At 43.9% G+C, this 26,423-nt stretch overlaps 2 protein-coding genes and 1 pseudogene across 4 annotated transcripts in view; 2 read left to right on the top strand and 1 right to left on the bottom strand.

Moving 5' to 3' along the window:
- LOC147034192 (interferon-induced GTP-binding protein Mx-like) overlaps positions 1-12,457 on the top strand; it is a 98,017-nt gene extending 85,560 nt beyond the window's left edge. For both annotated transcript variants that reach the window (XM_085878352.1, XM_085878344.1), the window contains 3 exons: positions 1,366-1,442; positions 8,610-8,897; positions 11,858-12,457. In XM_085878352.1, coding sequence (XP_085734478.1) covers positions 1,366-1,442; positions 8,610-8,897; positions 11,858-12,103 — 611 coding nt within the window. In that variant the 3' untranslated portion in view covers positions 12,104-12,457. The remainder of the gene's footprint in view (positions 1-1,365; positions 1,443-8,609; positions 8,898-11,857) is intronic.
- Positions 12,458-16,116: 3,659 nt separating this feature from the next.
- LOC147034189 (interferon-induced GTP-binding protein Mx3-like) overlaps positions 16,117-26,423 on the top strand; it is a 177,086-nt gene continuing 166,779 nt past the window's right edge. For both annotated transcript variants that reach the window (XM_085878396.1, XM_085878379.1), the window contains exon 1: positions 16,117-16,189. The gene's annotated coding sequence lies outside the window, so the exon portion shown is untranslated. The remainder of the gene's footprint in view (positions 16,190-26,423) is intronic.
- On the bottom strand, positions 17,989-25,533 carry LOC147034191 (uncharacterized; annotated as a pseudogene).

The raw sequence follows: 26,423 nt of genomic DNA, 5'->3' as shown, positions 1-26,423 counted from the left end.
CGAAAAGGAGGCAAGGAATCAGAAGAAGTGACAGGAACCAGTAAGACCCCAAGTAACTGGAGAAGCTTTCTTTGAGATGACAGTAACAAGACTGAGCTGTTTCACTTCCTTGCAGAAAAGATGTGTGAAGCACAGACGACAAGCACAGTCATTGTCACAAAAGGAGAAGATGCCATTAGCAACACAAGGAAGTCACTGGATGCTGTGTCTCCATGTTGTCATGAAGAAGCTGTCAATCGAATATTTGTACACGCCACGGATGCAACGACGGATGGTAGCAAGTCCATTATCATTAAGGCTAATGACACGGACGTACTAGTCATAGCAATATCTGTACTGCCATCCTTACAGGAACTAGGTCTTGAAAACATGTGGATTGCCTTTGGCCAAGGAGCCAAGGTGCGATGGATTCCAGTCCATGAGGTAGTTTCTGCAATAGGGCCTGAGAAAGCGAGAGGGATCCCATACTTCCATGCGTTCACTGGATGTGACGTCGTGTCTGCCTTCCGCGGTAAAGGGAAGAAAACTGCATGGCAGACTTGGAACGTCCTTGATGATGTTTCTGAAACATTCACCAATCTCAGCCAGCATCCAACATTGATTCGTGATCTTGACTTTTTTGAATTTTTTTTTTTTTTTTCAAAATTTGAATTTTCAAATGGCCAATCAGGCAGATTTGATTAGAATCCCCTGGAGAACAAATGTGCCAAATTTGATGCTTGTATCATGATTTGCACGATTCCTCTCAAAAATTGCTGTTATCTGCCCCACTTCTTTTCAGAAAGCTCCCCACACAACTCCGATGAAATTCATCACAACCTTCACTACCCGTGATGTACTAAAGTTTGTTCATGACAAATCAGGCTCTATGGGGATGTAAGGTGGGGGGTGCCCCCAAAAATATGCATTTGCTTTTTTTTCTGAAACCACACAAACAATTCCGATGAAACTTCACCACACCCTTCACCACTTGTGATGTACTAAAGTTTGTTCATTATTGCCTTCTCACGACATTAACAAATTGGGGTCGAAGGGATTCTACATGGGGGTTGCTCCCAAAATATGTATTTGTTTCTTCTTTGAAACCATACACACAATTTCGATGAAACTTGACCACAACCTTTAACTCCAATGATGCACCAAGGTTTGTTCATGGCATTAAAAAAAATCCATGGGTATTTACTTTCTTCTCCATTTAATATTTTGTGGGTCATCCATGACTTCCAGTGGTTCCCTGGTTATCTTATCCAGCCCTGCCAGATGAGTGCCCAGGGGTACTGCCCCTATGTTTATGTTATCCTATCTTACCAAATTGTCTTGTATGGAATCATTGTGGAAATAACTTTATTTTTGAAATGCCTGCAGACATGGTGCCACGCATTGCTGATGCTTTGGCAGATGACAACTTGGGATTTTTTCCAGAACTCACAAAAAGTGTCAAGGTTTGTCCTGCAGACATACTTGACTTTTCACTCTCATTGTAATGCACAAATTGATGCTATAAACAGAACTTATTCATGTTTCCATGTTTTCCACTTCTGCTGCTTTTAGATCCAATTATTTTTCTTTCTTTTTTTCACAGCTTATGTGTCAGGTCAGGTTCGATCTGTGACCTGCTACAGGTACCATGTAAACCTGTACTAACCTGTTCCATGGTCGGGTTGTCGGCGACTAAACCATCTCCCCCACCAGGTTTTCTGGTGAGGGGGGTGTTTGGATATGGACACCCAGCAGGATTAAAAACAAAACCTGTCAAAGGGCGGAGGAGCTCCTTGTGAGCCAAACGGCCATCCATATCTAGTGCCCAACTGTGTCTGCAGACGTCCTCCTGCAGTTGGGTTACTTCTTATTAGGAGGTTGGTGGCAGGATTTGCACTCCGGCCACCGTAAAACCCTTCATTCCGCAAAACGCAAAAAAATCTGAAAACCCACTCCGTGGGAGTACCTCCTGTGCAGCTTCCCTTCGCAGGGCAGCTCACCGGATGACGGGATTGGGGCAAAGCCTTCGGGACCCCCAATCTTTGATGATAGGAGGGAAACCACGGGGTAACATCCCTGGGTCAGATTGCGGGAGAGTGTGTCGGAGTGGTGCTGAGGTGTCGTCCACCAGACGGCGGTCTCCTTGGGTTAACCTGAGGCGGTCCCTTCGGGTGGGTGCCTGGAATGTCCTATCCCTAAGAGAGGATGATCACCTGTCTCTGTTATCATCTGAGCTCAAGCGTTTGGACATCGGGATTGCAGCTCTCTCTCTGAGGTTCGGAGACCGGATTGCGGCGAGATAATGGTGGGTGGTTACACCTACTATTGGTCTGGTCGCTCTGATGGTTACCATACCCAAGGAGTTGCTGTAGCTGTGTCCAATAAGCTGACCCCAATGATAATTGAGGTAACACCGGTCAACGAGTGTATTAAAAGATTAAGGATTCGTCACTCCTTAGGTGTCATTTCCCTGGTCTCTGTTTATGCTCCGACTGAGGCGAGTGATCTCACCGTGAAGGATGCATTCTACGCCACACTCGAGTCTGTGGTTGATCAGTGACCCAGACGAGATACACTTCTAGTCTTGGGGGATTTCAATGCATCGACTGGAACTGATAGGGATGGTTATGAGGTGGGTGTTGGTCCCCATGGGTCAGGAACTATGAACCAGAATAGCACCAAGTTCCTTGACTTTGCAAGAAGTCATGGACTTAGGGTGGCTGGTTCATGGTTTCAGCGCCCACAAGCTCATCGCTGGACTTGGTATTCCAACGCTGGCGGTGTGGCAAAGGAGATTGACCATGTCCTCATTGACGGTCGTTGGAGGATGATCCAGAACTGCAGGGTCTACCGGAGTGCTCAGTTCCTCAATACTGACCACAGGCTTGTTGTAGCAACTCTAAAGCTGCACCTTAAATCCTGGAGAATGGTACCATCCCAGCCTAGGCTGGATGTTGCCAAGCTCAGGGATGAGAGAGTAGCTGAGGAGTTTGCGAACAGGCTGAGTGGACACTTGGGGGGTCTGGGTGCTTTGGGGGGTCCTGAAGAGTTGTGGAGCGCCTTCAAGACCACCGTCCTTGATGTTGCCGGTGGATGTCTTGGAGCTCACCGCAGGGCAAAGAAGAATTTTGTCTCTCAAGGGACACTGGATACCATTGATCAGAGTCGCAGGAGGCTGAATGGCAGAGCTGAGCTGTTCAGGGAGTTGAGGCGTGAAACTGTACATGCACTGAGGGTGGACAAGGAGGCCTATGTGCGAGGAATCTGTGAGGGGGTAGAGCATCACCTGTGGACAGGTGATTCTAGTCCTGCTTACAGGGGAATTCGTGCATTACGTTCATCCAAGCCCATCCCTCGGAGCACTGCAGTTCGAGCAGAGAGTGGTAGGCTCTTGACAGAGGAGTCCGAAGTGAAGGCCCGCTGGGCCGGTTACTTTGAGCGGTTGTACCAGGCTGATCCCCCAGCTGTCGAGTTGGACGTCAAGGGTGTTACAATCCCTGTTGCTGACCCTCGAATCAACTGTGGTCCACCTTCGCTTGTGGAAACACGGGCTGCGGTGAACCAGTTGAAATGGGGCAAAGCTCCAGGGATCTGTGGCATCCATGCCGAACTTCTCAAGGCTGGTGGAAATGCTGCACTCGTGTCGTTGCATGCAGTTTTGTGCTCTGCCTGGAACACAGGCATCATCCCAACTGACTGGAAGAGGGGCCTTGTTGTCCCTCTCTGGAAAGGGAAGGGTGATCGCCAAGACTGCAACAACTACCGAGGGGTGACGCTGCTCTCAGTGCCGGGCAAGGTCTTTGCTCGGATAATTCTTGATAGGGTTCGCCACCATCAGCTTGAGCACCAGCGTCCAGAGCAGTCAGGCTTTACACCAAAGAGGTCAACGATTGACCGTATCCTTGCCCTTCATGTCCTCACCGAACGCAGACGAGAGTTTCGGCAGGGGCTGCTTGCAGCCTATGTTGATCTCTGTAAAGCGTTCGATTCAGTGAATCGGGATGTCCTCTGGAGGATTCTTGGTCTTCGTGGGGTGCCACCAAAACTGATCGATCTGATGTCTGAACTCTACTCTGGTACTAAGAGTGCTGTGAAGTGTGGTGGTACCATCTCTGACTTATTTCCAGTTGTTACTGGAGTTCGTCAGGGATGTGTCCTTGCCCCCACACTTTTCAGCACTTGTATGGACTGGATTTTAGGGAGGATGTCGGAGAGATCTAGCTGTGGTGCATCGTTTGGGAATATCAAGATCTCGGACCTTGATTTTGCAGATGATGCAGTCATCTTTGCGGAGACTTTAGACATCCTTTTGGGGGCCCTCAAGGTGCTGAATGAGGAGTCGGAGCCGCTGGGATTATGGGTTTCTTGGGTCAAAACGAAGATCCAGGCTTTCGGTGACATCTTGGATGCTGTTGTCCGGTCTGTGTCTGTTTGTGGTGAGGATGTTGAGGTCGTGGAGAGATTCACTTACCTTGGCAGTGATATTCATGTCTCTGCTGGCTGCGAGTCAGAGGTCAATAGACGTCTGGGTCGGGCCTGGGGAGTCATGGATTCACTGGATCATGGGGTGTGGCGCTGCCGGTACCTGTGCGGGAGGACGAAAGTCCGAGTCTTCAGGTCCTTGGTACTTCCAGTCTTGCTCTATGGGTGCGAGACTTGGACTCTGACCAAGGATCTGAGACGGACACTTAATTCCTTTGTTACCAGGTGTCTTCGGAGAATCCTTGGCTATCGCTGGTCGGATTTTGTGTCCAACGAGCGGTTGCTGAGAGAGACTCGGATGAGATTTGTTACCTGCATAGTCCGTGAGCGTCAGTTGCAGCTGTATGGACATGTGGCTCGTTTTCCTGAAGCTGATCCTGCTCACCAGATTCTCTCAGCGGGGGAGTCTCGTGAGTGGAGGAGGCCAGTGGGCCGACCACGTGCCTCGTGGTTGCAGCAGGTTGACCATCATCTCAAGGAGATAGGGATGGGCCTGGCATCTGCCTGGGGGATGGCCAGACGGAGGCCCCTGGAGTACCGGCGGAAAGTGGACGCAGCGACGCGCTGTTCTGGCACATGCTCCCATACCTGACCTTTTCACAGCATACACTCACTGCTCATTGTTTGCCTGTGTTTAGTTTCTAGTGTATTGAACATACACAAACTTAATAAGTGGCTTGGCAAATTGCTCCACCAGACAATTACAACTGGTCCAGAATTATAAACCTAGAACGATTACTCAAACCAATAAAATTCAACATAACCCCAAATATCATGGAACGACACTGGCATTTGATTAATTAACAGATACGTTTTAAAATGTTACTTCTTTTCATACAAAAGGCATTGCAGTGTCTTTTTCATTAATATGTCAATAGACATTATCTGGATTCCTTCATGCTCATTGCCCTTCTCCTTCTGAACCTATTGGTTATTCCCCCTATATACTTGAAAATTTTGTGAAGCAAACTGTCATCTTCTGCTCCCAAGCTCTCTAATTCACTTTTTTTATACAGAGTTGAGGCTCATGTCGATACGAGAACACAGAACGGATCAGAACACAGCAGAAGGAAAAGTGGAAACACATAGCAGCAGGGTTGAGGGACAAAAGAGAGACTTTGAAGAAAAGGGATGTGAGGAAGAATGAGGACGAAGGGAAGACACAGGGGGTGGAAAAATGGAGACAGAAGCAAACTATCAGGAAGGAAAACAGGAAATTTGGGAAGAGGTAGGCAAGGGAAAGTTAATGGCGGGAGAAGAGATGATGAATTTGGATGGTGGATGATCTAAGATGGTGGTGAACAGCTGTCTTGAAAACCTGGAGGGAAGGATGAGATTGAAGAGAATGTGGAGGTTGATTCCACAGGTGGGAGAAAAGAGGAACGAATGAGTGGAGGTGAGCTGTGAGCCTGGATTTTGGGAATTTTGCCAGAAGTGGGTTCCAGGCAAACAATGTGTGCCTTGCAGAAACCTGTGAGAGACAGCGTTGGAGGAGGAGATTGGGACCATACTCTGTGCAGAGCGTTGGTGCTGCTTAAGCAGTCTCCTTGGCTATTGGGCACAATCCTGGATGGGTCGCCACTCCGACACAGTATACCAGCATGCTGGCACTCATTTTGCCGACCTCGGAAGGATGACAGGCCGAGTTAACCCCACCTGGTATTAATTCAACAGCTGAGCGGGGTTTGAACTCAGGACCCTCTGATCCAAAGCCCACCACCCTAACCATTAAGCCAACACCAGGAACAGCAGACAAAGAGGGCACTGACTTTTTTTTTTTTATTTGAGAGTAACAGGCACAGACATTCAGCTTCATAGTTGGAGATTTCAATGATTTTGAGGGCCTTGGTTTCCACAGCATCAAGAAGTGCAAGGTGAGAGGCAGTGATGCCAGCCCAAAGGGGAGATCAGTATTCCATTAAGCCACAGATGAAAGCCTCATAATTTGACTAGCAGATTTACCAGGCATTTACCAGGAAGAGAAACATGAATAAGTAACACTTTGTAGCCAATCATAAAGATTGATTAATTGCTTGGCTGATTGGAGATCTGTTTCAATTTCCGCGTGCATCCGTCCCTGAATATCTCTGAAGAAGAAGACGTCTGAATACAAACGGCTTTGCATTTTGAATGGGGACAGACTTTCCATTTTGCATTGTTATTTTCTCATCGTGTGTTGTTGTATATCATTCGCAATTCAGCATCTAAAAAGGCTGTGATGAACATCCCATTAACAATGTCACCCTCCTTGCTCCTTACACCGCCTAATTTTATTTTTCTCCAAAGCAGATGCAGACAGGCTTTGCGGGGATGGGACGAGAGAACGCTTTATAGTTTTATATATACCCAAGCCGGCATCACCTCAACTCACCATTTCAAAACCATTCACCACCCCCTTCCCCCTCCCCAGCCCGTCGGCTCTCCTGCCCCCTTCTCAGTCAACGGAGCTCTCCTGCCCTCCCCCACCCCCTGAGCAGGTGAAACTATATGCTGCCTCGGTACGTAATAGTGGGGATTAATTTACTGATGCAATGGTGTTTGAACAGTCATAGTTAATTTTGACTGAGGGCTTGCCATTGGGGGGAGTGGGGAACAAAGGAAGGAGGACAAATTTACCTGTACAAAGAATGCTTTCACCTCAGTGTTTCCAGGTAAAAAAGGAAATTGTAATATCCTCTACCACCCTCACTAGGCGGTGCAACACGGTACATATTTACATAATAATTTATGCCTCCTCTCACACCCCCGCGTGAGGCCACGGCCACATAGCCTATGTTACTCCCCACACAAAGTTGTATTGGTACCCCGAGTGTAGAGTTTGTAATTTAAAAGATATGGCCGTGCATAGAACACATACAAACAAGAGGGAGAGAAAATTTTTACCTTTTATAATTTGTAGGTATAGATAAAAATTTACAACTGCCAAGGAAAGCCTTTACACGATGGAGGATTCCCAGTCGGCCACTGGCTTTGGAAGCCAATTTAGATATGAGGTTTGTCCAAGATCACAGCTAATGTGAGGCCCAAAAATTTGAGGAGCAGAATTTCTTCAAGATGTTTTTTAAGGAAGTACATTATTTATCAAAAAGGTCCTTTCATAGAAACCTTACATTGTCAAGGAACAGAAACAAGGTGTGGAGGATGGAGGAAGTGGTAAAGACAGTCAGTGAGAAGAAAGAGGTTTGGAAGAGGACAGAGAAGATCAAGGATGGAGGACAACTCAATGCGGGGTTACTGTACTTGCGCTGAGAGAAGAAGAAAGCAGTGAAGAGAGCTGTGAATAAGGCAAGGAATAATATGGAAAGATGTGTGCAGCAAGTTGGATAAGGATGGTGGAAAAAGATGATCTATAAATTTATCCAAAACAGGGAAGAGATTAGTAATGATGTGGGGGGAGGGGGGATGATGATCAAGGATGGAGACAGGAATTTAGTGAGAGAAAGGGAAGAAGTAATGAATGTGTGGGAAGGTTATTTCAAGCAGCTTGTTGAACCAGGGAGGAGAGCTACCGAACTATGTATAGGCGAATATGGAAGTAGTGGAGATTACGGAGGAGGAGGTGCAGACAGAATTAAAGAAGATGAAGAAGGGAGGGTGCCAGGCATTGGTAAAATACATGCAGAGATGTTAAATGTAGAAGAACGAGTTGGAGTCAGTTGGAAGAATTTGCTGTTGAATGTAAGTATGAGAGAGAGGTGGTAAGATTCTCGAGGAGTGGCAGACTGGCCTCATTGTTCCAATATGGAAGAGGAAGGGCACTAAAAGATCTGGGGAGATACCAGGCATCACGCGTCTAAGTCATGTCATGAAGTTACTAGAGGGGCTTCTGGATGGGAGGATAAGGAAAAGGGTAGAGCAAGAGACAGGTGAAGAACAATGGGTTCAGAAAGGGTAGGTTTATGATGGATGGGATATTTATGCTGAGAAAGTTGGTGGAGAAGAGGTTGGAGATGAAAGGTGAAATAGCATTAGTGTTTGTGGATCTTGAGAAGATTTACAACACTGTATTGAGAAAGATGCTGATGGCAACACTAAGATGAATGAGAGTGCCATTGTGTGTCTTGTCAAATGAACTGTGTGCATTGTTAAAATGACCAAATTGTCCGTAATTTGCCTTGTTGCTCATGTTTTATCCTTTAACTGTGCAGGTGACATTGGAGGAATTGAAGGAAAAACAGCATGAAGAGGCCAAGACACTCATTCAGAAAATTTTCAAAATGGAGTCTGAGATCTACACACAGGATGTTCTGTACAGCAATTATCTTGACAATGAGGAATATGAAGAACCAGGACAAACATCACCAAACTTTTCCCATAACATGGCCTTCGTTAAGCAGATACCTCCCCATTTGAATGTATCCAAACGTGATATCAATTCTGTGAAGTGCAAAAAGGACATAGAGGTGATGAGTAAACACCTGACAGCATATGTAAAGGTGAGTAACACAAGGAAATCACACACAGGTGGAGGCCATTCAGCCCATCATGCCTGTGTGACGTCAACACCACACTAATTTATCAACACAGGATCCAAAGAAGAAAATGCAAAATTTATTATTATTAATCGTGCTTTTGTGGGTGATTGTATGTATGTATTTATTTATTTATTTCAAAGTTTTTGTATTTGTTTTTTACAAAAGTTTTTGTATTTTTTTGGGGAGGGGGCATGGGCTTGGTTAAAAACACACATCAACCATGCAACACCCCTTGATGAGACCCCCACCAACAGCACTCCATACACATACACACAATCACCCATCGATGCGCAAGCTACCTAAAAGTCTTGCCAACATCCCTATACCCTTCTATCTCCATAACTTTCACGTACCTATCTAATTATAATTTAAACATCGACTGTTTCTGCTGCCACTACCTTTCCAGCGAGACCATTCCATGCATTAACTACTCTCTGAGTAAAAGTCCCCTACCTTGCTACCGTCTGAGCTCCCCTCTTCCTTACTCTCAGGGTATGGCCTCTGGTCCTATCACTGTCTACTCTGTTGAATAATTAATCTGCACTTATTTTATCTTCCTTTCATTATCTTAAACATCTCTGTTGAATGTTTGTTCATGACAAAAATACATACTGTCAAATAAAACATTGGTTGGCAAAAAATCTTGACTATAATATGCTCGGAAAAACTCTTACTCATACTAGTATCACTTCCAGTTCTTGCATGTGCATGTGGAAAATGTATGCACAATATACTGATATAGTGTATTGGACATCTTGTGTTCAAATATTGTGCTATGTATTGTGTCGTATTGTGAGTCCAGCACCCGAATCCCCGAACATAAATCTTTGCCATGCGTGAACCCATTGGGATCCCATTTTCATTTATGCTGAGGTGTTGGAGTATATGAAGGGGTATTCTCACACGAAAAAAATCGGGACCATCGGTTCGGCTGGGGAGCGGGGGCCCAAGGTCAAAGGGCGCCCCACACTATAACTTTTTGAATTACTGATTCGGAGTGATTTTACTTTACGCAATTCGAAAGATCTCGCTTTTACGAGCATTTTGATACCAAGATCAGCCAAATCGGACCACTACAACCTGTGATATGGCCTCTGGAAAATTGTGGGGCAGCCGGGGGCGCCCAAATTTGGGGGGCCCCGATGGGCCCATGGGTCTAAAAGTTGGTATTTTGAGTTTTTTTCACCCAAGTGAATAAATGACCAACATGTGGGGAGAAAATGAGGTATTAGTGTTGGGAGGGTGTGTACACTTGACATGGAATGCCCCTTTGGCTTAAGGCTCTTCCATCTTTTTATTTAAACTTCTGGCATTGGTATAGAATATGTTTAACTTTTCCCTTCCTGAAATTGACAATTCTCTAATTTTACACCTCATGACAGAATAACTTATACCTTTTCACTCTGGCTTTCTTTTGGCTAAACCATAGAGCATTTCTGATCTCGTAAAATCTTTACCTCTCGTATAATTGCCATGGCGCTATCAGATTGCCGTTAAAAACCAAGCCGGCTCATGAATGGCCTTCATTTGTCTTCCTTGTCTGGTACGGTTCTTGTATGATGGTATTTCCCACTTTGTTGTTAACTATGTTGGAGGGTTGGGCACCAAAATGCTACTTCCAAAATAATATTTTCTTCGCCAACAATTAAAAATAGAAGTTACTTTTCTTGATGCTCAAGAAGAAAGTTTACTTATTTTTTTATTTGCAGAAGCAAGGCTCATGGAAAAGCAAGGGAAGTCTGACAGTATTACAATCAGGATAAGAGGAAAGGGAGGAGGGGAGGAAACACTGAAACTAACCAGTAAGATGGTTGGGTTAGGAAAGGTTAATAGGGTAATAAATATCATGGGACAGAATTGGGGATGACAAGAGATAGCATCCTTCTTACTGAGGCCTTCTGAGTGAGGCCAGGCACCTGAACACTAATTCAACAACACACTCCAACAAGACAAGACATGGGAATGGGTTAAAAACACAATTAACAACAAAGTGATGAAACAATATGCCTGGTGTTGGCTTAATGGTTAGGGTGGTGGGCTTGGGATCCGAGGATCCTGAGTTCCAAATCCCACTTGGCTGTTAAATTAATACTAGGTGGGGTTGACTCTGCCTGTCTTCCTTCTGAGGTTGGCAAAATGAGTGCCAGCTTACTGGTATCCTGTATTGGAGTGGTGACCTGTCCAGGATTGTACCCAATAACCAAGGAGACTGCTTAGGCAGCACCAACGCTCTGCACAGAGTATGGTCCCAATGGATGGATGGATGAAATTATAACAGAAAAACAGGACAGATCCAGTGTGGAAATCTTCATGTTGATGAGCTTCAACGAAGCAGGTAAAAACGAATGTTAAAAGGGTAAGACCTGGGAAAAAATAATCCTCCTCTTTCCAGAGTTCACATGTACAAGGCACATGGAAGATCTTGTACTTCAAAACATACAAACACCACACAGTTACTGGTTATTTTTTTTAGCTGCCTATTATTTATTTATTTTTAATCATGAACTTTGCTCTTCAGTTGTCTTTATTAGATGTGGAAGAAAAAAAATGACATAAACAGTAGAAGGTGCGAGCCATGATTGATTATCTCGCATTTGAATGTTGCATTGCACATTGGATTCGTCCATATCTGTCCCACTTCCACTTTATCAGAGCAGACCCAGTGGTGTAATGGTTATAGAGCATCTGCTCTGAGTCTGTGAGGTCGGTGGTTCACCCCCTGCCTCGTCAAATCAAAGACTTTCTAAAAATGGTATATTATGCTTCCTTGCTTGATGTTCAACATTTAAAAGGATAGACTGTGGACAAAATAACGTTGGAAAGGCAATGGCAAACCACGAAGTATAACCCTTACAAAGAAACTGATTTGACAGCACCACCGCTCTAAAGAGTATAATACATCAATTTTTTTTCTTTCTCAGATTGCGCAGAACAGACTCTGTGATTACATCCCCATGGCCATCCGTCACCACCTGTTGCACGAGTTCTCAGCACAGCTTCAGCTGGAGCTTGCCTTACTTATCCAAGAAAGAAACGTTGATGAACTCATGGAAGAAGACCCTGAACATGCTGCTCACCGTAAACACCTCTGTGCAAAGGCAAAACGTCTCGAGGAAGCCCGCAGGATTTTGCTTGTGCCCTTTGCCAGCATTCCTTCTGCTGACTGATTATTCTGCTGTTTTCAATGCATGCATTTTCAGTTTTGAATATTTTATCCTTTTATTATTGACAGGTCTCGCTTGTAGCTTATGAGGTTGATTTATAATGGTAACAATTTTTGTTGTATTTTCCCTGCCAAGTGTTACTGGAAACATTCCACCAATGCAAAAGGCGTTTCCTGCTGAGTAATATTCAAATATGTCATATATCGTAGATAAATGAATCCAGACATACTAACTCCAATTTCAATTATAAAAAAAGTGTTTTTTAAATCTTTCTTTTATTTACTGTATTGCCCTGCCACTAAACCAACATCAGGTAACTTACAAGGTCAAATAAATATATTGATCATTTGTTGAGAACTTGCTCATTTCTACTTTTTGTCAATTATAAAGGGCATTCAAAAAGTCCTACAAATGAGAAATTGACACAACAGTCTACACATACTTTTTGTTATTTCTAATTCTTTAAGTATATTACACGAGGCACATAAAATGTAAGCGGAAAGTCATGTTCATTTTTGGTGACATACTTTGAGACTAAATCAACCCTGCCGATTACGAAAATCACGGCTGCCAAGCTGGATTTTTAGCCGGAAGCATACGATTCAAGATGACGGCAAAGATGGCCACAAAAAGAAATGATCCTATATCTTGGCTTCTACCAATGGTACAGATGGAATTTTAATGCTGGGAATGGAGTTATAGGGTTCAAATTGTCTTTTTTTTTTAAAGACAACATGAAATTACACTACACAGCAAGTACTTTAAGAGTTTTTGAAGTATTTGTTCATTTTCTGTTCATGCATGTGCCATTATCATGTCACCCACAGAGAGAACACTACTGCATGTTTGATTTTTTGCACTTGCACACATGAGATTTGCATTTTTTTTTTCTTGCAGCTGCATGACAACATCTAAGCATTCCTTTGGGATGAGTCTATTGTTGTTAGCACTGATACCAACTGAGATAGGTCGCTGGTCTCCTGCCAACTGTAAGTTGTTGCATCAGCTGGATCTGTCATGTTGCTGCAGGCCAGTCCCACACTGATGCCTGATAGTGGGCTCATTTGATTTGTAGGCTCTCCCCCTCTCTCCCTCCCCCTCTCCCCCCCTCTCTGAAATTGCTGGAATTTTTGAAACTACAACACATAACCGGTGGGCTTTAATAATTGACACAACAATACAACTATATACAATTTCTGACCCAGGACCTGTAGAAATGCAGAAGAAAAATTGTGGAGGGGGGTGGGGGGTTAGAGAACATCTGCCGATTCTTGCCACCTCCATGTTCTTCGCCAGCACACCTAACAAAATAAACCAGCACGCCAGTGACTGGCATACAGGCCATAAACGTTGTGGCCTTCTCAACAAAAATGGTCAAGAAGCAGCAGCAACAAGAACAGCCACTTCCTCCACAGAGCTGCATTTGTGCGGTTCATGGCCATGGTGATACGTGGAAAAACAAGTGAAGCAAACTGGCATGAGCCTGGTATGTGGTTGGAATGAGCTGGTATAAAGCTGGAATGAGCTTGTCGGAACTAGTATAAAGCTAGAATGAGCTGGTTGGAAGGGGCTGCAACAAAGGGGGAGTCCATAAGTGTGGTAGCATGCTGCCACAGTAAATGCAGTTCAACAAAATAAAAGAAACAAAACCACCTTGGTAACTGGAACGGTGTCACCTGGTATTAGGCTGCAGTGAGTAGCAGTCTACAGAACAGGTGTGGGTGGAACACAGGCCACGGAGCAAACGGTGAAGCGAGGCGAACGAACCCCGATGCAGAACAGGTGATCCAGCAAGGCGAGCGACGCCTTGATGCAGAACAGCCTTGATGATGCTGGGGCAGTGGCGAGACAAAGCAAAACACCAAGGCAAACAGCAAACAGCACAAAAAGAAAAAAAAGGTAATCCAGGTAATGCCAAACACCAGGTCCGACCAACATGGTAAGCCAGTCCCTGGTGTGCACATACCTGGGGCAGTGGCAGTGGTGCCGGTGTAACAGGATAAATCGCCCCATGGACAACTCCCCCCCGGGGGGGGGTACTTGTCCGAGGATAAGTCTCCCCCCACTGGATAACTTGCCCCCCTATGGCCAAAAATAGATTTATACTAAAAATACCTTTTATTTATACCTCTCAGTGTTCATGTTCTTTACATACTTTTTTTTAGCCATTTCCTATTTTTTTGTATATGTATTCTATTTCCCTGGGGGGTGGGGGGGGGAGTTTTCCAGGTGGGGGAGGTGGTTAAACTGTTACACCGGGAGAGAGAGCTCGAGGTTGGCCCTACTCATCCACACCCATCCTTCTTTCCCATATACACTAAAGCCCCCCTCTTACAATTCGTTGCTACGTCTCGTCTCCTATATCCCACTATCCCCATGGCCAAATTTGTACCCAATCCCCCCAAGGTTTCTTGGAAAGGAAGAGCCGAACTACATGCAATCTTACACCAACATCGTGACAAGTCTCGTTCTCGAGTTCGACAGGAGGGCAAGTCCAGCAGCCGGCGATCATCCCGACAGTGGATGGTGCGAAGGGGTCTTCATCAATCCTAACTACGCTAATATTGTTCCACTTTTAAACTTTCTACCCTGCCAAGAGGCCTTTGTTAAACTATGGGGTTCTAAAAATCCAACTTCCCATCACCTACGTGTTGGTGCTCTTACAATTTTGGGCCTTGCCCACCAAATTTTATTTCTGTGCCATCGCACAATTTCGTGGCTGGGTCGTGTGGCTCCACTAGCAGGTCTACCCACCTGCATACTCACCATGAGCACCCCCGGGTCACTGGAGCTGCCTCCGAGCTTGCCTGCTCCTCACCCTAACATGGGGGATGCCCTCACTGGCACTCCCCCCTCGATGCCCACTTGGCATTTTGGCGCCCCAGGTCCCGCTGCTCGGGCACCCGGTCCCATTGAACACAACACTGGCACGCCAGGCCCCTCTCCTCGGGTACCTGCGTCCACGAATACACTCATGGGTCCTGGACCTACCTTCGGCCTCACCTGGCCGACGAGCCCCCAGCGCCCGGGGTGCCTGCTTCATCCGAACACGACTCACAAGCCACACCCCCAGCCGGTGCATTATCTCCTGCACCCCACACAATTTTTTTTTTTTTACTTTCCACAATCAGCACCAACCACATACGACATCCATGTGTACATTTACCTAATCCCTCTACCAAACTTTAAACTATCCCCCCAGGTTTCCTTGGGTGGGATCCACTCCCCCATTCAATCCTTCACACCATACATTCAATAATCTCTTCTTTTACTCCACTACCTGTTTCTACCTGTTTTGCTTTAATTTCAATAATCTCGATTTTTACCTCATCCACCTCCTCTTTAACCATCAATTCCCGATGCGAACATTGTATTTCCCCCTCCAACTTCACCTTCGTTGTTTCTATTTGTGTTTCCATTTCCCGTTCCTTTGTTCCCATCGTCTGTGTCACCTCCTCCACTCTCTTCGTCAGTTCCTCGTGTGCCATTTAACATTCGTTTTCAATTGCCGCCATCCCTCTTGTTTCCTTCCCGGCGGCTCTTTACTCCTTTATCCCCCCACTGTGTTCTTCTCCATTTGTTCCTTCAACTCATTTTGTCCGATCCTACGTCCTTCCTCCTCCGTCATGTTCCCAATCTCTCCCATCAGTCTGGCCTCGCTCTCCCTCATCTCTTCCGGACACCGATCCTACACTCCCTTACCTCCTCTCGTACCGCCGCCATTTCTCTGTCCATCGCTTCACGCACTCATCTCCCTTTGTATTTCATCGCCCATCACGTCCATTTTTCTGCTGTTTTCGTCCATTTTTTTCTGCTCATCTTCCTGCTGTTTTCTTCGTCCAACATTTTCATTTGTGCCATAAATTGCCTCATCAACAATATCACTGTGATGAATCTTTAAAGTGAGTTGTTGTTGTTGTTGTTGTTGTTGTTGTTGTTGTTGTTGTTGTTGTTGTTGTTGTTGTTGTTGTTGTTGTTGTTGTTGTTGTTGTCTGTGAGGAAACGAGTCACGCAACGTCACGCGTTACGTATCGAGTGTGAAGCTGTGAGGAGATCCGGGCGTTTCCCGTGTCTTCGTCATGTGATTCGGTGAGACGTGAGTTGATCTCGTTAAAGTAACGTATCGCCTTCACCATTTACTGCCTTATGAACCTCCGCCATCGAAGATGGACGGAGGTTACTGTTTTCACCCCTGTCTGTTCGTTTGTTTGTTTGTTTGTTTGTTTGTTTGTTTGTTTGTGAACAGTATTCCGGAAACACTCCTCGACGGATTTCGACGAAACTTGGTGGGGGGATTAGGTATGGTCCAAGGATCATGCCATTAGATTTTGGACTTGGTCCAAAGTCCAATATGGCCGCTGTGGCGGCCATTTTGAAAAAAATATTTGAATTTTTGTTTTTGCATTTCTACATGTTTTAAGTGATTTCCAACCAAAAATAAAAAAATTTGTTAGAGAAAAAAAAAATTTGCACCTTTTTTTTCAAAAAAATTTCGATTTTCTTTTTTTGGCATTTCTACATGCACATCGATCTAGTTTAGTTTATTCAATCGTGGTTCAGTAGAGTCTGATCCGTTTTGACCTACAATGAATAGGAGATCAGGTTCACTTAAGTGACCCAGCAGTATTGGCGGCGGAGGTTTTGCACTATACCGAGTGCTCCCCCTCTAGTTACGATTGTTAATGTTTATACTTGTGTTTTGTTTATGCTTTCAGATGTCACCTTGATTGAGTGAATTAAAGCCTCCATAGTGAAATCGGTTTGTTTCTATTCTACAACAATTTAATTCACTCAATCCGACACCATGGACAAGTTCCTCAAACTGGAGAGATTTGACGCCGATCCGACCTCAAGCACGGCAGTTAAGCAATGGCTCCATTGGCACCGAACCTTCTCGAACTTTCTGGCAGCCATCGCTACTCACGACCCGGACAAGCTGAACATGCTCATTAATCACGTATCACCATCAGTCTAATATGGAATAGGCAAAGCCGAGAAGCGAACGTAGAATTCTTCTTACATTCGATGCTGCAATTTCCGGTTACTTCGAGCTGGATTCGGGATCAGCGATCAAATAATATAAATCGCGATTAAAAATTATTTTTTGATGATGCGGGAGATATCTTTATTAAAATTAACTTTGGGAAAAAATAATTGAATAAATAAATAAACAATCACTTCTGGTCAAGAATAAAAGAAATTAAAAGTTCAGGAAAGAGTTTCAAAATCACTCCCGGTAATGTTAAATACTAAATAAACACTTCCTGTCATGAAAAAAATCACTTTCGGAAGTATAAAATAAACTTTGGGAAAAAATAATTGAATAAATAAATAAACACTTCCGGTCATGATCTCCCGGCATGCATCATTCCCCATGACAAAAACCGGAAGCAAAAGGGTCATAGCCGAGACACGGATTCCAAATTGCCAGGGTATTGTGTTGTTGTTGTTGTTGTTTCTTATTCTCTCATGTGATCGCGTTGAGTATGAAGCTCACTACGTTAGCTATGAATACATCGCTGAGTGCGAAACGTACGACGCTGCCGTCAACGTTCTCAAAGCACTCTATGTAAATTGTAAAGGCCAAGAACGAGGTGTGTGCAAGACACGTGCTCGCTACATGCAGATAGGAGGCGGGAGAGATACTCGATCGATATAAGCAAGTTCTGAAGCAGCTAAGCAAGGATTGTAACTTCCGGCCCGCAACCGCGGAGCGGTGGAGAAACGACGCAATACGTGACGCTTTCATAAATGGACTGCAATCGGCTCACATACGACAATGCTTGCTGGAAAATGAAACATTGGGCCTTCAAACAGCTTTCGACCAAGCTCGCGCTTTAGAGATGGCCCAGAAACATTCCAGTCCGATGGGTGGCCTGTCCCTCCTGTTAATGCTGCTGCTGTGGAGATCCGAGAATCATCTCAAGAATCTCTGGAAACATAGCAGTAGCGAATCCATCTGTGGCGCGAAACACCACTACGACGGCCACTTTTGCTGCCGTGAATACTAAGTGTTTCTTCTACGGACATAATAAGCATCCTCGTAGCAAATGCCCTGCAAGAGATACTGTTACGAATCTGGCAGCCATTTTCACACAACAGCCAGAGTCCCCGCAGTTCAGTTATTTCGATAAGTATGTGTTTATAGTTAGGGTCCCGTCCCGATGTTTAATGGGTGATTAAGTAGGTGTGCTGCAAGTTATTTTTTAGTTAGAATTAATACACAACAACATCCTCCTTCGCTCCCGCCACCATCGGCCTTCCTCATGCGCATGCGACGCCATTACGCACATGTTCTGGCTACAGACATAGGCGGAGCTTCCATTCCTCCAGATCGAGACCCCACCTGGAAAGGCAAGGGTGTGTCCCGTGCCCAATGAGGAATGAGATCACCTCAGGGCCGACTCCACCCTAGCCAGATGGAAGGTTCTCCTCGTTCAATGAGGGGAGGACACCGATTGCCAACCCCCCCCCGACCAATCCGGAGACGAGTTACCTCAGAGCGGATCCCTCGACCCACCCGGGGAAGGGATAAGAAAGGTAGCAAGCTGTCGTCAGTAGTCGTCGTCGTTGTCGTGTGTCTGGTCTTGGCCTTGGTCTTTTTCGGGGTACCTTGGTGGTCGGTGGTCGTGTGGTGCTCGTGGTGGTGGTGGTCCTTCCAGAGGTGTTCCGCGCCGCTCGTGCCGTCAACCGTCGTTCATGGCAGCCAGGATCGTGGGCTCGTTGGATTCCGGGTCGTGGGTTCGAGTCCCACCATGGTGAGTTGGAATCGGTGAAACCGCACGAGGCGGCCAGGTACCCGGCCAGACTCTGTTCCCCCAGCTGAACTATCCTCCTCGGCTGGAAGACTGAATAAAGACCTGGTGGGGTCCATTTCTTTTGGATGTGTGTGTGTCTTTGGCCAGTCTGTAAGTCGAACTGTTTAAGTGATTCCATTGTACATTTTCCTGCATATTCGTGGTTAAATCTGCTCTGTGTCTCCCTTCCCGATTATTGTAAACTAGCAGGGATACCCGTGCTCCGCACGGGAATCCTGTGTATGACGGCGGGTCTGAAGGAGTATATGTCACAGTTAATTGTAAAATTGTAGAGGCTGCCACCATTATTATTTTGCCAAAACGAAGTTTTTGCAAGATATGTTAGTCAGCTTGTATGTTTTTTTTGTTTTGTTTTGTTTGTCTGTCATCACGTATCGATCACTCTGCAGAGCACAGTTATCATTGGAAATTTTTGTAACTTCGCATATCAGAGTCCTATAGAGGTCCCTTTCAGCGCATAAAATTTTCAAGGTCAAGGTCAAAGGTCAAGGTCACTTTGTCGCAAATCAGGGGAGTCGACGAAACCTTAATTTTTTTGAGTAATTTTGATCGGATCGTCTTCAAACTTCATGGGAATATAGTTCATGGTCTGGCGCTCAGCTGATTAATTTTTGGTGGCGATTGGCCTTGACCTTCATGGTTAGCACTGGAGGTCGAAAGTTTTTGAAATCTTAGATACCATATCGAGTAATACCTCATATGAAAGCGCTTGATAAGTGCTTTCCAGATCTGTCAAAAGTTTGACGCTATGACGTCATTTGATGACGTCATGACGAAAAACGGATTTTTCATGAAAATTTTATTTCCTCAGTTCTCATCAAAATCTCTTGATATTTCATGTACAACGGTCCTGGAGAGATACCATTAACCGTACGAAAATATAAAGATAAAGGTCAAAGGTCAAGATCACAAAAAGGTCAATAATCAAGGTCCACGAAACCCTTAATTTTTAAGTAATGTTGATCGAAGGATCTCTAACCTTGGTGGATATATAGGGTGTGGTATGGCACTCAGCTGATTAATTTTTGATGTTAATCGGCCTTGACCCTCAAGGTCAACCGAAAGGTCATTCTTTTTTTAACCCTAAGGTCAAATTTTCAAGTTTCAGTTACCATATTGAGTAGTACCTCAAATTAAAGCCCTTAATGAGGGCTTTCTAAACATACAACTATTTTGACGATGTGGCGTCATTTGACGATGTTATGACGAAAAACTGCATTTTTCATGTATTTTGCATTGATTTAGTTCACATCAGAAACTCTTGTTTAGGTCACTCTGTATAGCAAAGTTCTAATTGGAAACTCTTGTGGGTTCATATATGGTTGTCTTTTTGGAATACTTTTCAGTGCACTTAATGGTCAAAGTCAAGGTCAAATGTCAAGATCACTTTGAAGTCAATTATGGAGTTCGATGAAACCCTTCTTTTTGAGTAATTTTCATCGAATCATCTCCAAACTTTGTGGGAATGTAGTAAATGGCTTAGCGCTCAGTTTATTAGTGTTTGTTTGTGATCGACCTTGACCTTCAGGGTTTGCGCCTGAGGTCGAACATATTTGACGCCAAAGTCAAATTTTCAAGTTTTTGGAACCATATCCTGTAGTACCTCAAATTGAAGTCCTCGATGAGTGTTTTCTAGATATGTCGAGCTTTAGCCATTATGACGTCATTGGGTAACGTTATGAGGCAAACACGTATTTTTCATGGTCACTCTAAAACGATTATCATCGGAATCTCTCGTAGGCAGATATTCCTCAAGGAGTCCCTCCTAGTGGATAGCAGTTCTGTTCACCTCAGTGTGACCTTAAATAAGTCACTCATGTTCACATTTTGGCAAGATACTGGTCACCCTGGGGGTGACATCGGTTCATTTTTTTTTTCATCACCATTATAATATTATATTTTCCCCGCCATGTTTTATATGCAGAAGACTCTCGTTCAAAAATGTTAAGATTTATTGCCGCATCAGATAAAACCAAAATGCCTCAACAATGTGAGGCTGGTTTCATGTCATCATTTGCGACTTAATTTATACGTCGGGCATAACCCAGCCTGGCCCAGCGTATTTGATTTATTTACGTCTGTTATCCTGATAAAAATTGTTATATTATGTATACGAAGTTACAACGTACCTACGCCCATAACCATTCTATAAAATATCTACATAGCCCATAATCATTTAATTATAAAATATTATACACATACGCCATACTCCATCACCATTCTATTTATATCTGTAATATGTATATATATATATATATATATATATATATATATATATATATATATATATATATATATATATATATATATATATATATATATAAACCACCACCACCATTTTTTTTATTTCCCACCACCATTTTTATTTTTCACCAGCAACATGTATTTCCTTCATCGCACATCCTATTCCTGTTTATTTAAATAACTGAAGTAGCTCAATAATTTTAGTGGAGTGCTCGAGGATAAACAATATTTGATGTCTTCCCCTCTGGGGCCAATATGTATAAAGCCTCCGATGATCCCACTCTGGAGCATCCCACATATCGCTGACCATGGGAAAAGCAAGGAGTGGATAATTCCAGCCCTGCTATTTTCAATGACTGTCCTTGTGCCTTATTGATAGACATCGCAAAGCACAGGCATGCAGAAAATTGTAGTCTCTTAAATTAAATCGTTGAATTTGATGGAATGAGTGGAATTCGCGGAATGAATACATCTTCTCCTTTCGCACATCCTGTCATGATAGTGGCCTCAATTACATGTGGTAGTAGTCTTTTCACAATCAATTTAGTTCCGTTGCAAAGTTTTGGTGCATCTAGATTACGTAATAACATAATAGGGCATCCAACTTTTAACGACAGATTGTACAGAGGCAATCCTGGTAATTCCAATGAGTTTAGAAATTCTGTGGGATAATGTACGGCTTGCTCAGTATCCAGTGTGGTGTCAATAGACTTGTGACTATGTAGTTCGCCTGGAACTACTTGTAATAACTGATGGTTTATTACACGGACTGTTTCATGAAGTGGAGCCAGGATTGCTCTTTCACAGAGCCACTGTATGTTTTTGTAATTAGTCGCTAAATTGGGATACACATGAGCCTCTAATTCTTCCATCGATGAAACTATTGTACCACAGTAATCTGGAATTGATATTACATCATTTGTGTTCAGGATTTCACCATTTCCAAGTTTGAGAAGTAATTGTGCAAAATTGCCAACATCTAAATCGCCATATAATTTGACCCTCATATTTGTTGTAAGATGGATAGTTTTGTACGAATGTCCAGATGTATGAATATTTTATACTGGCTTTCATTTCATCAGCTGGAGTGCCACGGGGTACTACAGGTAAAGTTTGTCTGAAATCGCCAGAAATAACCAGCGTAACTCCACCTATAGGCAGGTCTACTCCTCTTAAATCTCGCATAGTCCTATCTAATGCTTCGAATGCATCCTTCGGCGACATCGTACCTTCATCCCAAACTATGAGGTTGCAATTCTTCAGCACTTTTGCTGTTTGCCAATGCCACAAACCGGATATTCCATTGTAGCTAAGTCGGAGGCAATTTGAAAGCAGAATGCGCTGTGCGGCCACCTGAAAGTAGTGTTGCGGCTCTACCGGATGAAGCAACGGCTAATGCAATCTTTTTCTGGCTCCTCATCTTAAGGCCCAGTCACACCTTGACGTTTTAGCCAGCTTATGCCGTTTTTTGAAAAATTTGTCTAAAACGTTGTCACACATCGAATACGTTATGGGTAAGTTTTGGAAGCATGGAGAGCACACTGAAAAACACTGCCATACGTCATAGTACGCTGGCTTTCATCGTTGTACTTTGCGGTTGTCCTCAAATTTTAGCATGCTTGAAATTTTACGACTTATGCCAGCGTATGACTCGCAAGTTCCTCTACGCTGGCCATAAGTTGTAAGCACGTTATGCGATCGTTGACACACGTCGACACACGTTAGTTGTAAGTTAATCATAAGTCAAAACATGTCGAGGTAATGTTTAGCATACCCGAAACATTTCTAACCTATGAGTAACGTGTTGTTGGCACGTTACGCGATCGTTGACACACGTCCACACACGTTACTTGTAAGTTACTCATAAGTCGAAACACGTCAAGGTAATGGTTAGCGTCAGTGTTCCAGCCTCCCTGTTTTTTTTTTTTCGTTTTTTTTGTCTTCGGTATGCCGGTGATGTTGACACTTCGATTTCTAGTGCGGTTATGATTTGAATCGTTGAGCAGCAGCCCATTAATTATATTATATTATAACCGCACTAGAAATCGAAGTGTCAACATCACCGTCATACCGAAGAAAAAATAAAAAATAAAAAACAGGGAGTCTGGAACACTGAAGCTAACCATTACCTCGACGTGTTTCGACTTATGAGTAACTTACAAGTAACTTTTGTCGACGTGTGCCAACGATCGCATGTCGTGCGTACAACTTATTCCCATCGCATGCGGAACGTGTGAGGCATACGGCAAGTACGTCGTAAAATTTTTAACACGTTTAAAATTTCAAGACGTACTGCACTTACAACGACGTATGATAGCGTACTTTAGCGTTCTATTCACGTATACCAAACTTACCCATACCGTATTCGACGTGCGCCAGCATTTTAGACACATTTTTCAGAGGTCGGCATACGTTGGCAAGATCGCCAAGGTGTGACTGCGATGTTGACACTTCCATTTCTCCGGCGGTTATGATTTGAATCATTGTGCGGCAGCCTTTTAATAGGCTACACCACGTGACCGTTGGTGATACATGCAGCGTGCTATGCATACGTTATACTATCGTTGGGCATAGGTTGTGAACGCCGACAACAGGCTAAGCATTCGTTGATATAAGTTATCTATTAGACAACGAAACGTTCTGTGTCCGTTACTAATATGTTATGCATACGACCAACTCGTTATGAATACGTCCGAATCTTTTAAAAAAAAAACATCAAAAGTTCAGCGTAAGCCAGCGTTTTACATACATTTTGATACGTTGCCATTGCTGGCTAAAACGTCAAGGTGTGACTGGGCCTTTAGCAAGCAAAAGGTTGAGGACAAATGTTTTGCCAGTACCACCCGGGGCATCCAAGAAAATATCCCACCACTTCCCTCTTGAACCGCTTCAGAAATCAGTTGATATGCATTATTCTGATCCTGTACCAGAAGCGGCTCATTTTCACAAACAAACATTGCGAGAGTATCTGTGTTGTAGTTTGTTTCACGGAACCATTCTCTACTGATGGTTGCGCTTTCAGACCTATAAGGAGAGGGAAGTCCCTACTTAGTTAAATCTTTCCCGCTCATGTATAATACCAAATCTTCAATGTATATCAGAGCCTCATTGAACATATCTGGTGTGTCCTGGATGTCCTCTTGGGGATGTTCTCTTTGGACTCTGTTTTTTACATCCTCAGACAGGGCCTCTTTGTGAATGTCCCATAGGATCTTGGGATCTGACATCTCACACGCAGTTATCATAATAGCAAATAGATACCTCATGGTCGATGGGGATTGAGAGACAGTTGCCTCTTCAAGCGTGGTGTTCCAATGGGCATCGTCTTCTCGGAGTCCGAGGAGATTGCAAGCTTCACGGAATGTGCTGCAAATTTGCCCGTCCACTGTTCTCAGGTCTATGAAACTCACTGGACCTCGTTTCACATGCAGGAGGAGGCGGACGCAGAAACACTCAAAATAATTGGGATGTACTGTGTACAGTCGACCCAATGCATCAGATTTGTAAATACCGGGATATCCTGGAACTTCTGAACCTTGCTTCCTCCTGTTCCAACGTTTCCGACTCGAGTTCCAAGTGAAATACATTGGCACCTGAGCGTACAGTAGAGTTCGAGCAAAGTCATCAATTTCGCAAAGTTTGAAAAATGCCAGTAAGTTAGAAATTGGAGGTTCTTCCGCTTGTTGTTGGACATTTTGATCTGTAAAATAAACTCTCTGTCTGTTCTCAAGGTGAATTGTCAGGTGAATAACTGGAGGAAACCTGCCAGTAATGGGGAAGTTCAATATCCTCCATATGGCTTCATTGCTGCATATATATCGACCATTTTCATATTTTTGAACCTCGTTGATGTCGTTTTTCTCAATGGTTACTACGGCTTGATCACTGCCCTTGTGAATGTATTTGCAGATGTATTTGATAGCTTTTACACTATTGCAGTACTCAACATTGAAATGGGCATTGAAAATAGTGGAGAGTAATGGGATATATGGAACTATCCATTTATTATCAACAATGACGGGTTCAGGAATACTGTGAACTTTAACCGTTATTTCAAATCCATCATCATCAGGTTCCCGCCTATGATACAACGGATATCCATCCTTATCCGACTGCGTTTCGTGGAGGAGTTCTCTAGGGAACCTCTTTCCACATTTTCCATTTCTCATGCAGGGTGCCTTGCTATTTATTACCACATGGACCATGGATTATATGACGTTTCACAATAGCGTACAAAAACGGATCCTCTTCTGGGTTGGGCAATTCAGTACGAATAACTGAGTCAATCTGGGTGGGTCTCAGTTTTTCTCTGAGCCAAAAAAGGCTATGTACGTGTGGAAGACCACGTTTTTGCCATTCTATGGTATACATGTAGGCAGCAACAGACCCAAACTCGTTAAATTTCGTCATAAGATCTATCAACTGAATGACTTTCCTCTGAAAGACTCGCTATTAGATAATGTCGGTCATGTGCGACTTGTCCTGGTAATAGTTCTTTGACAATTTCTGGCCACTGAGGATTACAGGTTAAAGTTATGAAAAGGTCCGGTCTTCCAAAAGTTCGAACATAGGTCATTGCATCTTGAGTGCGTTCTGCCATATACCGTGGTCCACCAGTGAATGATGATGGTAATATAACTAATTGACCATCATTTGCATGGTCGTCATTGGTTAGAGAATCACGGAGATGTATATCATCAGCCACGCGTAACTGCTGCTGATGAGTTCTGATGAATAGTAGTCGTTCAGACTCAATTTTAGCATACATATCAACTACATACTGGTGAAACAGTTGGCGACAACACAAAATAATATTGAAACTATTTTGCCTGTGCATGATTCTGTATGCATAGTAATCATTAGCAGATACTTTTTTTTCCAACATTCATTAGTCCGGTCATGGGATTGAACTGCCATACATGGAAGCAATAGCCATCTTGTCCTTCCCAGTTAATCAACGGGTACTGCAGGGCATCATAGGAGCGGTGTGTCTCACTGATTCTCTGCAGTTGGTCATTTCTGCAGTGTATGACAATGTCACGCCGATTGAATTCTTGCCCAATGATGATGGCCACTTCATTTACTTGTGGGGCGTTGTATCTTCTCTCATGCTTTCCAGCAGGAGTTCTACCAGCATGAATTACAAGCCTCATGTCTTCACTGGGAGCCTGTTCTAAGGCTGTTTTGAAACTTCTTACGATGTTGTTAGTTTCATGCAACATCTTTTGCAAGTCCAAAACCAACTCGAGACGGACATCTTC

The sequence above is a fragment of the Eptatretus burgeri genome, chromosome 1 (assembly GCF_056783735.1).
Source record: "Eptatretus burgeri isolate ZD-2024b chromosome 1, Ebu_testis_v1, whole genome shotgun sequence".
Lineage (NCBI taxonomy): Eukaryota > Metazoa > Chordata > Myxini > Myxiniformes > Myxinidae > Eptatretus > Eptatretus burgeri.
This window is presented reverse-complemented; position numbering and strand designations above follow the sequence as displayed.